Source organism: Habropoda laboriosa, unplaced genomic scaffold (assembly GCF_001263275.1).
Source record: "Habropoda laboriosa isolate 0110345459 unplaced genomic scaffold, ASM126327v1 scaffold146, whole genome shotgun sequence".
Lineage (NCBI taxonomy): Eukaryota > Metazoa > Arthropoda > Insecta > Hymenoptera > Apidae > Habropoda > Habropoda laboriosa.
In genome coordinates, this window is record NW_017100267.1 from 211,302 (window position 1) to 226,983 (window position 15,682).

The 15,682-nt window shown below is 38.6% G+C and overlaps 1 protein-coding gene across 1 annotated transcript in view; it reads right to left on the reverse strand.

Annotated features, from left to right (window-relative positions):
• Positions 1–316: 316 nt before the first annotated feature.
• The window catches only part of LOC108573376 (piggyBac transposable element-derived protein 4-like), a 21,597-nt gene continuing 6,231 nt past the window's right edge, over positions 317–15,682 (reverse strand). Inside the window, 5 exon segments of the mRNA XM_017935813.1 lie at positions 317–341; positions 703–800; positions 802–902; positions 905–1,316; positions 1,318–1,351. Coding sequence (XP_017791302.1) covers positions 317–341; positions 703–800; positions 802–902; positions 905–1,316; positions 1,318–1,351 — 670 coding nt within the window.

The window sequence follows — 15,682 nt, forward strand, 5'->3', positions numbered from 1 at the left end:
TAACCCCTTGCACTACGCTGAACCTAGGAAAAAGCCAGGCCAAACCCGTCCGCCCGAATGGTCGCGAAGAGAGCCGAGTGGCGGAGCCCGAGTGTCGAAATTTGAAATACGATATCTTACGACTGAGTGCAACATAGTCGCGCCTGTATTTACTTCACGCGATGAAGCTCTTGTGAAATTCAAATGAATTTGAATCAAAAACTTTTAAAAAATACTTTAATTATAATATGATTAATAATAATATGATTAATTAATAGCGAAATAAAAATAAATGAATGCAAATCCACGGCAGTAATATTTGAACTGAAATAAATTTTCAGATTATGTCACTATCATCAGACCTAAAAATGAAAAACACAATATAAATAAACAATTAAATATCAACGAACAATTAAATTGAAAAAAACTTACAAGTCTAAATTTAATAATCCTGCATGGTATGATACTTTCTAAAACATTCCGGTACATGCAAAGCCACCTTACATTTTTCGCATTCCCAGGTCGTTTCGCTTCGTTTTTTCTGTTTGTAACACACTTTAGATATTCTAGTTAGGTGTTGCTTTTTAGGAGTTCCATCAATATGTTTTGGGAAATGAGCCCAATATTGTGCCTGTAAGCGCATTGGTGTTTGACTCCCTGCGGATTTCACGTGTCTTGTGTAGTCAGGCAGCCATACATATTTTAAAATTGCCTCGGCTGTACCTATTCTGTAATTCACGTATGATTGTCTTCCTGGATCTTGTAATTGTTTTTTTTATAACGTATGTATTAAATAGGGCCATATCAGGCATATAAAAAAAAGAGTTTTTTGTAACCCTTGAAATATTTCCTCATAATGGGGAAACATGCCAACATTTGGTCATCGAGGTCAATTCCACTCATTCCTTTGTTATACTCAAAGTCATTTCGTCCGTCACTTCGGTCAATTCCACAGATGCGTGTTTCGTGGTCAACATATAGACATCACGTTTGTCCTTCCATCTTAAAGCTAATAACCCATTGCACGTTCTGCGTAGATGTTCCCCTGGTTTTAACTGTCTTGTTGAAATATCCCTCGGCATATTTTTCCTGTTATTACGCACGGTGCCGATAACATTTGTTTTTTGTTTGTGCAGTCTTAGAAAGAGAGCGGGTGAGGAATACCAATTGTCAATGCACAATGTGTATCCTTTATTTAGTATCGATTCTGCCAATTCCGTCACAACATTTTCCGGTGCACTATCATTTAGGTCAATTTTATCTTGGCCAGTATATACTTCAAAATTGCTGCAGAATCCAGTACTTGCTTCACATAGTTTATATATTTTTAATCCAAAACCTGGCTCGTTTGGATGGGTTAAATTGTAACGGCCTTTATATTTTTATCCGGTGTGTAAATCTTATTAAATTTGTCGTTCCAGTAATTAATAATTGGTCTTATCTTGTGAAGGCGGTCGTTGCTGCAATCCGTTATGTTGATATTTGGGTAAATCTTTTGAGCGGCATTACTTTTCCAAATATAGGTGTTTCTATCACTTCCCGCTTAGACCAATTCATTTGTGTCTAGGCGTGAGCAATTTAACAATTTGTAGTGTGAAAGAGAGTCTTTCGTGTATTCTCACTTCAAACGTCAACGTTAATGACGATTGAATATTTGTTGAAATTGGATACTGGAAGGTGGTGAAAGAATGATGTCACGAGTATACATAACACTTAAACTTTAAATTTATTCTACAACTGTTGAATTAGAAAAACGCGTTAGACTGGTGATAATAATTTCTGTGCTGAATAGCTGATAGTTTTTTAGAATCTCGTCTTCCTTTGAAGGAATTCGTGCGTAATATTTTATTAGTTGCCCTGACTCGGCCAAGGTAAATGAAAATTAACACGGCCGAGGTAAAATTCTTAATCCTACTACAAAAGGGGCAATCGTCGCTATACATTCAAAGAAGGTGAAATATGCACAATGGTTTTTACTTATAATTAGTTTTACGCCTTAACAATTTGTATATTTGGTTTTTTGACTTGCGCCATCAAAATGCACAGCGCATAATAGGCCATTATCTCATCCTTCGTAACTGGAAACCAACCATCATCCAGTCTCCTTCTTCTCCCATTGTTCATTATTTGTTTGCGTAACTACAGTGTCCCACAAATTTTCGTCGAATACAACAAAAGATAAATCTAATAATCCGGCATTCGTGGCTAACTGGTTTAAAACATAGTCTTTTACACCACAAGACTCGGAATATTCCCAAATTGTTAGTGTGTTATCAATTTCCTTCCAATTCCATTCAACACTCAATTCAGGTCTGGGATTTTCCTCTTCATCGCCGTCATATTATAATTAATCTTCTTGCGGGATTTATCACTGGCACAATGACGCTGCTGTCATTAGAATTTTCATCACTGTTTATAACTCTTTCACTATCTATCGATTGACAGCTTGAAACATTGGAAGCCTTTCCACTACTCTTACTTCAAACGCGAACTACTTGCTTTTTTAGTAATTTTGATACTTCTTTTTTTATACATGCTGGAGGAGGGCTTGGTAAAATTAAAAATAGTCAAGAATATCACTTTCTGTAGAGCAGGCTGTTCGAAACGTGTGCACCTCGTATAAAGAATGGTACAAACTGAACAACGACTGAAGCTTTCTTGGTCTCGCCGCGTGCCCATGTTTATTTAACTTGGAGACGCAATCTGTACCACGAAAAGCAACACTATCTCCTAGCTAGCACGTGGCCTCTATGGGGACCCACAATCCCATTCGAGGTATTCATACTTGGCCCGAAATTAAGACCACGAGTCAGACTCGTGATATTCATGTTTGGCCTGAAATGTTGATAACGAGTCTGACTCGTGATATTCAAGTTTGGCCTAAAATTTTCATCACGAGTCAGACTCGTAAAAATAGCGCAAGGGGTTAAATTGGACAGAGTATATGTAAAACCACCCGATATGTCGGGTTCGGGTCGGGCCGGAAAAAATCGGGCGAGTTGGGGGGATACCCGACACATACACGTACAACACTCGGATAGCCCGACTGCTTCGGGTACTCGCGGTTAAGTCGGAAAAGGTCGAACTCGGACGAGATCCCACGGCCCACGATTCCCGTAATTCGATTTCAGATTATGTTTGTAATTGATTGTATTACGTTCATAATGTAGACTTTGATACTCAGCTCTTTTAGACAGCCAAGTATCTTGGTCTATATGGAAGTTTGAAATAAAATAATTTTTATGTGAAAAAACAATATTTCTAACGGATTTATTTGAAACGAACTTCATCCCATGTAACCTGTATATTCATTTCGTATAAAGTATGCGAGTTGAATTTTTACTTTATCAGAAGTGGAAAATGCATTCTGGTAACAAATTAATTTTTTAATATTACAGTAGTAAATACGCGCGTAGAAAGGAATAACTGGATGTATCCCGGGCCGAGGGATCTCGTCCGAGCCCGACCGAGTCAGGTGGCCCGACTTTTCCCGATCTAACCCGAGAGTCGGGCTACCCGAAACAGTAAGGGCGGGTGTACCCGACACATTGGATGGCCTGCGCACTCCTAAAAACCATATGCCATTAATATAATTTATTCTACAAATTCGTTTTCTACAAACGAATAGACTATATTACTTTATTAAAAATAGTGTATTTAATCATTTTGGTACATATTGTTGCTTTCAATAATTTTCTGTAACCCTCCATCGTCAAAAGTAATTGTAAAACAGAGTGGCGTACTTTTCCAAGCAGTTAAAAGACAGAAACGAAAAAATTTACCGCAGCTCTTAAGAACATTCTTTTTCGGACTTTACTCTTTCTTTAAAATATCCCCTTAAAAAAAATTCGGTAAAAATTCGAAAGACCCAGATAGAATGATATGATTCATATATTAAAAAACGAACTTAAGAGTAGATGTAATATTTTTAGATGTCTCCTAATGAACATATACATACTTTTTCTTAAACTTTCACTTTCCAGAGATTCTCATTGTTCAGCAATTTTCTCTTCGGTTAGTCTAACACACTGACACTAAATAACATTCAGTTTTAAATTCTTTGATTACAATTTAGAGTGCATGCCTATGTTTTTCTGGAGTGTTTGTTCTGATTCTAATCTTAACTAATGCTAGGTGTGAAGTAACAGACTTCATGAACCAGCTAGTACAGACTCAGACTCAACCAGCATTCACTAGTCGAGTCTCAACTGTTGTCTAGCTAGCTCACTCACACCCAGCCCAAAGATCATATACTGAAACGCAGCCCACAGTACTAGAGGAGGGTTTTCCGAGTTTCACAGTTGCTACAAGTCCTCCTCAGTTCATTAGCAAATTCACACAATACACATGTACGCTCAACAGATATTGTAACAGTTACAAGAGCCGTAGATCCTCAGCAGTAGACAATGGCGTAAATTCTGTTGTTACTGTTTTCAGAGTAATTCAGAACGGATATTATGCCGGACAATTAATAATCTCCGTGTTGAGACTGTTCCAGGAGATAAACCATGAAATTCAAACATTAACCACTGTTAGGACAGCAAGGGAACGATTTTATGATACGTGACTTTATTTCAGTAAACCGTTATTTTTAATTTAGCAGACCGGTCTGCAGCCAACATGCGGCACCTAGACTTTCTAAATATTAAAGAATAGGCTATTGTTCAGCTAGCAAGGCAAGATACCATAAAGTCATCTCCAAAAGGGTCTTCGGAAAAAACCGATGTAATTACCGAGGCCACTTTGGTAAACTCCCTTCCGAGCAAGACGGAAGGTCAGCGTTGACCTGGCTGGATTTTCCCCCTTGTTACCAAACCCCCTTGTCACCACTGCTCCAAGGACATTTCGCGCTCCGGGCGCAATGGAAGGGGGTGATACGGGGTTGGTCAATTAGCATTTTTAAGAACCTCCCTTTGCATCCCTTCCTCAAATTTGGGAGAATTTGGAGAAGGGACAAGCCAATAAAGAGAGTGGAATCAGCGAGATTCACTTACTATTAGTTCAGCAGTCAGAGATTATTAGCTCAGTATCAGTTAAATACCATTAGTGCAATATCATTCAAAGACTATTAGCTCAGTATCAGTCAAAGACTATTAGCTCAGTATCAGTCAGACTATTAGTTCAAGATCTGTCAGTTTCGAACATTAAGAGTTAACTAGTAGGATCTCGAATCAGCGAGATCCATTCATTAGCAGTCTCAACCACTAAAATCAGTCATCTGAACATTGTTAGTTAGTGTAAATTGAGAACGATAAACTCATTAGACGGCACCAAGTGCAATATTCGTAAGTACGCGGAAAGTGAGTGTCCAAGTGCTTAACAAAATGCTATAAAATTTGAACAAGTTACACATTGGTTAATTTTCTGATATTAATTGATAACTTGAAGTGTCTAGTTTGTATTAGTATGGCCGAGAAGCCATTAATTTACGTTGTAATAAAATTGGAAACAAAAGACTAAAAAAGGTCATTACCCCACTAGATAATTTCGGCCATCGTTTTTCTTTATAAAAGAGGTAAGAAAACTGTTAAATTAATAAAAAATTTTATTATTTTTTGTAGTTAGCAGTGATTTCACTTTTTTTGTTGTTACGGATTACGCTTTGTGTCCTTAAACGGAGCGGAATTTCAGTTAGTTAGATAGGAGGCCTGGAACATTCAACGCATGTGGTTACTACGTCGTTCTCCAATAGGTAGAAGGGTTGAGGACAGTGCGTATCGTAATGTTAGATATACTTCGAGCGGTAAAGGTATATCTTTGTGAGTTTAGCTTATTCGTTGCTAATGTTACCAAGAAGATGGTTATTGAATATAGGCAGATGTAATTCTACAATAACTATATTCTATTAATAATAATGTTTAAGTTTACAAAAGTTTTACAATGGTCTAAAGATAAAGTACACTGGTCGATTCTTGACTGGGCAAGAATCTTCCTTCTCGACTTGACACGGCGAGTGCGCAGGGGCGTCGTAGACAGGAATGTCTAGTTGACACTTACGAAATAAGTATTAAACTCGGTTGCTCGAAAGGGAGTTCAGCCCGATCTTGCTTGTGTCAAACGGCGATTATGAGAATACTGATCTACTTTAAAGTTCAGAGTGACACCAAAATCTGTATTTTTTGGTGGTGGGGCCCTAATTTTTCGTGGGAACGGGGTCAGTATACCTTACAACACATATGGTCAACTCGCGGCCCACGGGGCGCATATGGCCCGCGACTTCTCTTAGTTTGGCCCGCGATCCGTCCCTTCGAAATCTAACCCTTTCGCAACTAGCGCCGGTTATATCCGGCACCCACTAAGCGCGTCGCATTGGCTCGCGCCTCGACAACTCAAAGTGAAGAATTATTTTAAAATACAGAACAAGGCCTGAACAACATTCCCTTTATCCAATACACCCTTAAGTTCTCTGCTGTTCCAACGAAATCCTCTAAGATTTTACACGGACACACTGGGAGCTCGAAAAACGCGAGACACTCATGGTGTGCACTAATGGCACGACGACCCTTCCGTTAGCGGCGTACTGATGCCTAGTTCCGCCGTCGCGAAAGGGTTAAATCCGACCCTCTAGGTACTGATCAGTATCGTGTTTCATTTTATAATTTTATTTAATATTTAGCCAAAGTTCATCACATACATTACATTACATACAAAACCCATTTAGTTTGGCCCTTGACTCGCTGAGAGAATGATAATTTGGCCCCACAACCAGGAAAGGTTGCCGATGCCTGCCTTACAACAACAGGATACACGCGACACTTTTCCACGTCCACGGAAACGAATATCATTTATAAAAGCGCCAACACAACCTCGAGACAACAAGTATTTTACAAAATATTTAAACTGAGGTTTCGCCCGAGAGTCAAGTGTTCTGTATCAATCAAATCACCAGTAAGGGTAAAAACATAGCGAGCAGGTTTAAGTCGCGGTGCAGCAGACCATTCAGCTAACTGAGAGAACAAAGCAAGTAAAACAAATGCAATATTTAGAAAGGCAGCTGTCTAATCAGCTCGCGACTCAGTTCCCCAGAGGATTCAGCAAATCTCAAATAATTTTGTTAATAATTTTATTTATTACCAAGGGTAAAACAAAATGTGTGTTCCAGTCAGCAATAGGACCACGCTACGAACACTCTGTCCTGACTTAATCTGATAGTCAGCTACACCGCGACTTACAGTCGCCCGAGAGTCAAGTATAAAATGACAGAACTCGGACTCAAACGAGAGTCACACTTAACTCAGATTCAATCGGCAGTCATCTCAACTAGGCTAGAGTCGTTAAGTCGTTGACAATAGCCAGAGTCTCGCTTAAGAATTTCTAAGAACTTAAGAATTTCTGTGCACGGGACGCAACAATATCTAGTTACAACTTATACAAATTTTACGCATAAAAAAACACCTTCAATTCTGTAGTAAAATATATTTAGTATTTAGGGGAGCAAAAAACAAGTAGCGAATAAAACATATAAACTCAATTTTATTTTATTAAATGTGATCACCTAAATATACATTACCATGTGCAAATTGTTTGCTTGAAGTTTTTACAACCTTTGTAAAAAAAAAGCCTTGAAGGTATGGTGCATTTAATAGCTGACATTTTATCAGTGATAAAGATACAGTGTCTGATAACGATAAAAGAAGATCAACACGAGGATTTCAATGATAATAGCGATATACGTACAGTAGTCTGATTAAATGTGCAAGTTAAACATAAAAAGCTACAGACTTTTTCATATCTCTTTTCGCCAAAATGGGGAGTTTACCTTGTTGGCAAATCATGGGCCTTTCACCCCCTAGAGCCGCCCTCCTAGGCCCTCGTGCACTCCCCCGTGGTCCGCAGAGTAGGGCGGTGGCAGAGAGGGAGAGACGGTCCCAAACGGGGGTGTCGGGCCCCGTGTGGCGATCTTGCCGAAACGTCGACTTTACGGGTTCATGGCATGTTTACCGTTACTGAGCGCGCAGAGGCAAGTACCGGCTTACCATGTGGCCCGCAGAAGTGGAGAATTTCCGCGGCCATCAGGTAATTAGCCGGATTTTCCCTCTGGCTTGAATACGCTATTGTTATCAAAAAACTTGTAGAAAAACTTCTCAAAAGTAACGTCGCTTGGAATCCGTGCCATAAACCCCTGTTGTATCTGAAAATCGCGTAGACTTCAATCGTAAACGAGTAAATAAATGATAAGGTGAAAAACAAGCACACGAAGCATAATTTCCTTATGTTTCCTCCGCTATGTGTATGTGCACAATAAGGAAAATCTATGAAGGCACGAAAAGAAAAAGAGCGTACAATGAACACTCGCGGAGCATTAAATCATGAATTATAATTTCATTACTAGAGATGAAACGAACGTGCAGATTTAAGAAGAAACATTACTACGGTAATCGAACCATCATACATACGTTCGAGACATTTAATTGTAATATTTGAGATTTACGCGTTCGTAATGATCATTAAGGATGCGCAGCTCCGATCACGCAACTGTTTTCGATGCGGTTACTAACACGTTAAGCTTCTCCTATATTTTCTCATTAGCCCACGAGTGTACACGACCACGGAATTGTTCCGCAACGATGGGAAAAAGAACTCCCCGGATGAGTCAGCTGTTTCTTTCGCAACTTTCTAACGTCATTTACACGCTCGCGAATCCATGTCCAATCGCTCGCATGCAACCCGACGTTGAATCCGACCGACTTGCCCCAAATGAGCGCGGTTCTTTAATAGTGTATTCCCTGTTTTCACTGGACGCGGACTAGATTTTATGTAAACACGTAAAATCGATGCAAATATTCAGGATGTTTGAACGGTTCCTATCGATCGAATAGATTTCATCGTGAATCTTTTTAATTGGAACGTTTATTGTCCAAACACGTTTCTCGAGTTTTTTCATTTGTATACTTTCATATTTTGCGATAAATTTTTGTAGTAGATGTGACTTTGTACACAGAAAACAAAAGAAATAATTTCACGCTAATTTACGGTTCTTTTAAGATTCCTAAGTTTTCATCTTATATGAATTATGTAATTCCATTTTTCTTTTATTTCATTTTCACGCAGCAGTATGCTGTGCACTGAATAAATACCTGCATTTGAAAATGAAACGTTTACTCGACTTGAAATGAGAATAGAAGTATTACGTAAAGTATTATAATTGCTTCATTATTGTGAACAACAATAACAACTAATTTCAGCGCTTCACAATTGTATACAATTTTTGTATCACGAGTATATTCATCGTTTTGTTTCAGCAGAAATTTCTAGAAAAGAACATCTAACGTCCATTTTCCCTAATGGCGTGAAATGCCGGAAAATGCTAGAATAGAAAGCTTTCGCCCGAGTTCTGTTATTCATCGTGCTTTTTCAATTGTTGACTTCACGACACTTTGCAATACTGGATGCCAATGCACAGACTTAATTTATTATTCTCAATAACAATGAATTTTGTAGACAAAAATGAAGTGTATATTTTCCCTAAATAATTACCAACTAATTAGTAATTCTGTCGAGATTGACATTACAGCGTTTTAAGGATAAAATGGGACCTTTGTGTGACACAGTACGCATCACTATCGTGCAATATTCGCTCGCTATTTCTTTGCGAGAGGATAAATAGATTTTTGCAAATTTAAATAACTCGTTCCATTTTTTGCATAGCTGTGGAAATATGACAGTGTTGCTACGTACGAATGAGTCGATCTAATGGTGTTAAAACAGTTACTGATAACAGATTGTGGGTTTTGGTAATTGACCACTTAAACAAATAATTTCGGATATTCCAAGAACCAAACTGTCGGATACGTACACCCAATTCTGTTTTTACACGGTATTTTTTTAACACGGTCTAGAAAAGTAAATTCAATTTCCTTTTTACACATTTTCATTCGATATTTCGAGCGATGATAGTGATTTTGAACCAGTCTTAGACAAGCGAACGCGTATGATATTCGATGATGGCAGCGAATAAAGTTATGTTGTTTTCATCGCTATCACTGTTTTCAATTTTTAATTCCTGAATTTGTGATCATTTTTAACTTACATATGTTACTTTTACTTTAAGAATTCAATTACCTTTTCTTTTTATAAAATAAACTGTGCATGAATGCATATGCAAATCAAATTTGGCTTTTTATAAAGTTTTTTGTATGAATCCTTTTATTTTAGCTATTTTTTACAGGTTTTAAGGATATGGAACCAATCCCCTATTTTTCTATGCATGTACACGATGACTTTTTTTACACGGTTTTTTCTGGAACTGGGTAAAAACAGAATTATGTTTGAAACGTTAAACGTCGTGGATAAGGTTACTTTTGTTACAATCGCTTTGAAACATTTCAAAGTATAATTATAATAATTCCCTTATTTTGACGAGTTTATTTATAATTATTGTTATGGTTTCGTGCCTGGATACTAATTTTCCAACCATTCCTTCACTATCAGAGTGAACAGTTACACACTGCTATTAGAGGTCTATACGTGAAACGAAATTGGTAGCATTAAAACCAATTATTTTGCTTAAAGCACAAGCATAATGTTTGATAAATATTTCTTCGATAAAGTCGGCTAAAGAAGTCTAGGATCGTTGAAAATGAATTCTGTTTGTTGGACAAAATTTACTGTTACACATAATTGGTCGTATACAGATTGAGGCTTCTATGTATATACAGGGTGTCCCGTAACTCCTCGAACACCCTGAAATGGGGGGTTGCTGGGGTGACTCTGAACAACTTTTTCCTTTACCAAAATGTTGGTTGAAGCTTCGTTTTTGAATTATTAACGAAAGACACTGGTCAATCGGAGCGCGCGTAGAGCCCGCGCTCAACCACGGGAGCGCTGACTCTCATCCGCGCGCGATCGTGAACAAACGCGTACACGTGACTTCTCGGTTATCGAATAATATATAACGAATAATTTCACATTATTCTTAATTTAACACTTTGCCGGCCGCACATTTCTCGCATCGCCGTTAGGTATGAATTGTTACACAAACATCGAAATGACGGCAAAAAACCATTTCTCTAAGCCTCATAAAGATCGATAACCGAGAAGTCACGCGTACGCGTTTGTTCACGATCGCGCGCGGATCAGTCCCTGCGCTCCCGTGCCTGGGCGCGGGCTCTACGCGCGCTCTGATTGGCCAGTGTTTTTTGTTAATAATTCAAAAATGAAGCTTCAAACAACATTTTGGTAAAGGAAAAAGTTGTTCAGAGTCACCCCAGCAACCCCCCATTTCCGGGTGTTCCCAGAGTTACGGGACACCCTGTATATGTTAGAAGCTTCGTTATTTCGATATTAGCCTAGATTCATGGTATGTATACTTATGTTTGTACTACATACAGATGATTTATTGAAGTCACAAAGCAACACGATAAGGGACGGTGGGGGAAATACGGACGCGGGGTAATTCCGGACATAGTGATATTCACCTGCCGCCCCTCTTGTCGTGTTTTCTCGATTGCTTTTATCATACTTAGTGCCAAGAAAACAGTCACGACGGAAAGTCACGCATAGTTACGAGGGTAAGTTTCGTAGAATATATTCGATCCTTTCCTTCTAATTTTTATAGTATAGTTTTTTCAGCGAAAACTGACGTATAAATTTATTCAAGTTTCGGTGCATACCCTAAAGATAGTAACACAATGATTTTTAACGAGAGAACGTCTATATTTGCCTATTATTTTTTAATTGAAGTCCATATGGGGTATTTACGGACATTGCACATGAGGTAAATGCGGAAATCCGCAATTACCCCTTACACAATGTTATCGTCACTTTGAATTAAAATATTTGCAAATTGCCTCGAAAATATGTATGTTAGAAATAAAGAGCGAGTGTACACACCTTGGAAACTCCAAAGGTAGCTGTAAAAGAGATAAAGTAAAAGAAAATTACATTCCGCCAGGCTGAAGAAAAGTATAATATTCCACGGACTACGCTTTCTGATTAAGTAAAAAAAGAAAATATCACCAACCCTCAACGAGGCAAGAAAGCCGTTTTTAGTGTAGCACAAGAGGACGAGCTAGTAAATTACATTTTTGTAACATTCTAAAACATTTTACGGAATGACCATACCAACGCCAAGAAAAATAGAGTCTGTTCCACAAAGGTCAAATGAGGGAGAGATTGTATTAGCATAAAAATATGAAGTTCCCTCTGATACGCATTAGCTTTAAATCTCTTAGTATCGCTTTTGTTACTGAGAAATACGGACCTTTTCGAGGTGAGTGCCGTGTACGCCAAACGAGGCAGTCTTCTTGTGTTATCACCCAAACGGACGAAAAATGAGTGTTAAAAATGCAGAAAAATATATGCATTAATCTCGTGAATTCGTTAATAAGTAGATATAACGATATAAAGAAACTGAATGTGTCGATGACCTCCCTGATCGAGATTCAAAGCGCGGTACCACGAAAAGGGAAGATAAAGTGATCTTCCGGCTATTTTCAAGGAATCCAACATTTTGCTTGCGTAAAGGGCAAGCTTGGTAAAAAGGGCATAATTATAGGGATTTTGACATTAAAACGTCGCTTATCAAAACCGTTGCTTTTAAGGAAGCACGACGGAAGTCGGCTGGCATGGGCACACGAAGAAGTTGATCGCGATTGGAGTGGTGTATTCAGTGATGAAGCATCTTTTTCGGCTTGAAGTATCAGATGTGCCTGGTCTGTTTATGAAAATCCAATTGTCCAAAGACGCGTTAAACATCCATTCGAGAAACATGGAGGTCTCTACCACTCTCATATACCAAGAAATTGGTCGAAAGTATACCCAGACGTTGTCAAGCAATGATCGCTAATGGTGGAGATTGGACACGCTGTTAATTGAACGCGTATTAGTTTATTAGACGTAGTTTCGATGTATATAAAAGTTTTTACAGAAAGAATTAATCCGGGCTGGGCCAGCAGGGGCTTGTGCCAGTGTGGCGCTCGCACCTGCGGCCGCAGCACCGGGGGGCTGACCGGGTTTGGTGTAGGATTCGAGGTGGCAGTGGTTAGACCGCATGCCGGCTAGGGGCCCTTTTTCCAAGCTCCGACGTGTGAGTTGCGAACAACTCCGGGACCAATCTGGAGAATTGGTAGAGTGTTGGAAAGTCGCTTCGTGCCACCCGTAACGTGGAGATTCCTCCTCACAAGTGGCCCTTAGACGGGTAGGTGTTCAACCTGTACCCTTCGAGGGTCTAATTGGGCAGCCGCGCTGATTGGGCGTATCCTAATCCTCCGCCATTGGGGGCCGCCGTCTGGTTTTACGGCGAAAGCTAGGTACCGGACGTTAAACTACCACGACACTGTCCACAGACGTGTTAAACATCCATTCGAGAAACACGGAGTTCTCTACCACTCTCATATACCAAGAAATTGGTCGAAAGTATACCTAGACGTTGTCAAGCAATAATCGCTAATGGTGGAGATTGGACACACTGTTAATTAAGTGCGCATTAGTTTATTAGACGTAGTTTTGATGTATATAATATTTTTTACAGAAAGAATTAATTTTCACAGAGATATCGCGTCCACGCTCTTGTGGAACAGGCTAGTATCTGACTTTGCGACTGATAATGATTTAAAACATAATTTTAGTAAAGATGCAAAAATGGCAGGTATGGAGTGGTATTATAGCTTTATGGCTGGACACCCTCAAATATCTCTTCGACGTCCTGAAGCTACCTCGTTAAATAGAACCACAGCGTTTAATCCAGTGGAAATTAATATATTTAACAATCATAATGAACTAATGTCGAAGTACCGATTTCAATCAGAATCAGAAGGTCGGTGAGACTGGAATTAGTATGGTACGAAGGAATTCTAGAATTTTGGCACTCAAAGGTACGAAGTAGGTAGGGAAACGCACATAGGAACGCAGTTCCTTGGCAATCGTCTTTAATACTGAAGGAACTTATGTTCCACCATATTTAAAAGGAAGAGAATGAATGCACCCGTTATGAAGCAAAGCAGCGGCAATATGGTGCCGTGCATTTCTTTTCTTTTTTCAAATTTTTTTGGAGTCAATATCACTGCTATATTGTGAAAACAGTCACTTAAAAATTTAACTGGATCTGGGTGACCCAGTGTGACGACGGTGATTCCTAAAAGAGGTGTGGTTTCAGTCAGGAAGGAGTGGGCCTATTGTGGGAGGAAGGAAAACCAGCTGGCGAGATATTAAGAAACAGAGAAATAGAGGTGGATAAACAAGTACACTGGACCCGGATTAAAGGAACTAGATATAATAAGAGATACAGGTACGTAGTGACAGGAACATTGCCAAAGTACTTAAGAAAGAGAAGGAATGGAGAGTAAAAAACAATGGCTAGAGCAAGATGTGGATCCACAGAAAATGCCAACAAGTTTTGGGCAAAAGATCAAGCTGCTGCTGAGAATGCATTCAAAGAATTCATCAATTCTAGTACACCAGCAATTTACGCTATTGGAATTAAAAAGCTCATTTCTTGTTGACAAAAATGTGGTGATTTAGGAAAATGGGAGAAATCGATCTCAGCATGGAAAGGAAGAAGGAGAAGCGAAAGCGGTGGCCTGGCTTAGAAAAATAGAAAAAGAAAAAGAGAAAAGAAGAAATGGATAACCACATATAGAAACCCACCAGAAGATAGAGTTAGTAAAAGAAAGCACAGAACCAAAGAAAGATTAGTTATAGATTAGTTAATATTAGTTAACGAGCGTAAAATCTTGTTTACATAGTTCCTTATTATAAGTTTATTATGTGGTAGTTTGTAATTTAAGGTTAAGTTAAAATTTTGGCAGGCAATACTAGACAATTAAGGAAAGTGAGATCAGCCAAGCACCGATGCTGATTAAATAAGTTAAATGGAAAACAAGAACTGTAAACAATAATGTAAAAACTGAGGTCTATTTCTAAGCCAAAAAGCTGAAATAAAGATTACTACCATAAAAGAGGTGTGAGAACCGAGTGTTAAAGGCATCTTTACAAGTTTTGGTGCCCCTATAAATGTGCAAAATCAATAGCCAAAAGCAAACATCATCGATATTGCAAGTGTTTAGGAAAATGAATCGCAAACTGCCACTGATATAAACCGTATCCGCAGCAACTCAAGAAAATCAGGATAATTCAATGTTATTAAAAGAAATAGTAAAGAATACCTAACGCCTCGTTAATGCTAAATGTATCATTGTTTACTTTTATAACAAGAAGCTTCCCTAATCTAAAAAATATAAATTTTCAAGCTTCTCTAGATACATTTAATGCAAGAACTTTCTTACCGTATGACACATGTAGAACATTACCCGAAACAGGCGACATTCCACCTACTTTCAACAATAAATTGTCACCTTCAATGTTTTTGCGAATTTTTTCAAAAATCGCTCACTTTCTCAAAACAATCTCTACACGCAAAGACACACAGTGTTCCCAAATGCAAGCATAGTACAGTAAATTCTCCACAAGTGTCAGTCCGCAAGGAACCTAAACCTGACACTTGTAGAGTCAGGGACTACGTTTTCGAGCCTCGCGCCCGCCTTTGTAGTTTGCCGAACGTAGACAAGGACAGCGAATAAAAGATAAGGATGAAACGTGAGTCGAGGCAACCAAGCGATTTAAATACCAACTTTTTTAATTTTACGTTTTTTTATCCCGAAATTTTTCTTAACATACTGATGAGATTTTTCTGATGAAAATGACATCAACACGACATAATTTTAACGACATTTACTTATTAACACGTTCACTATCACGCCAGACA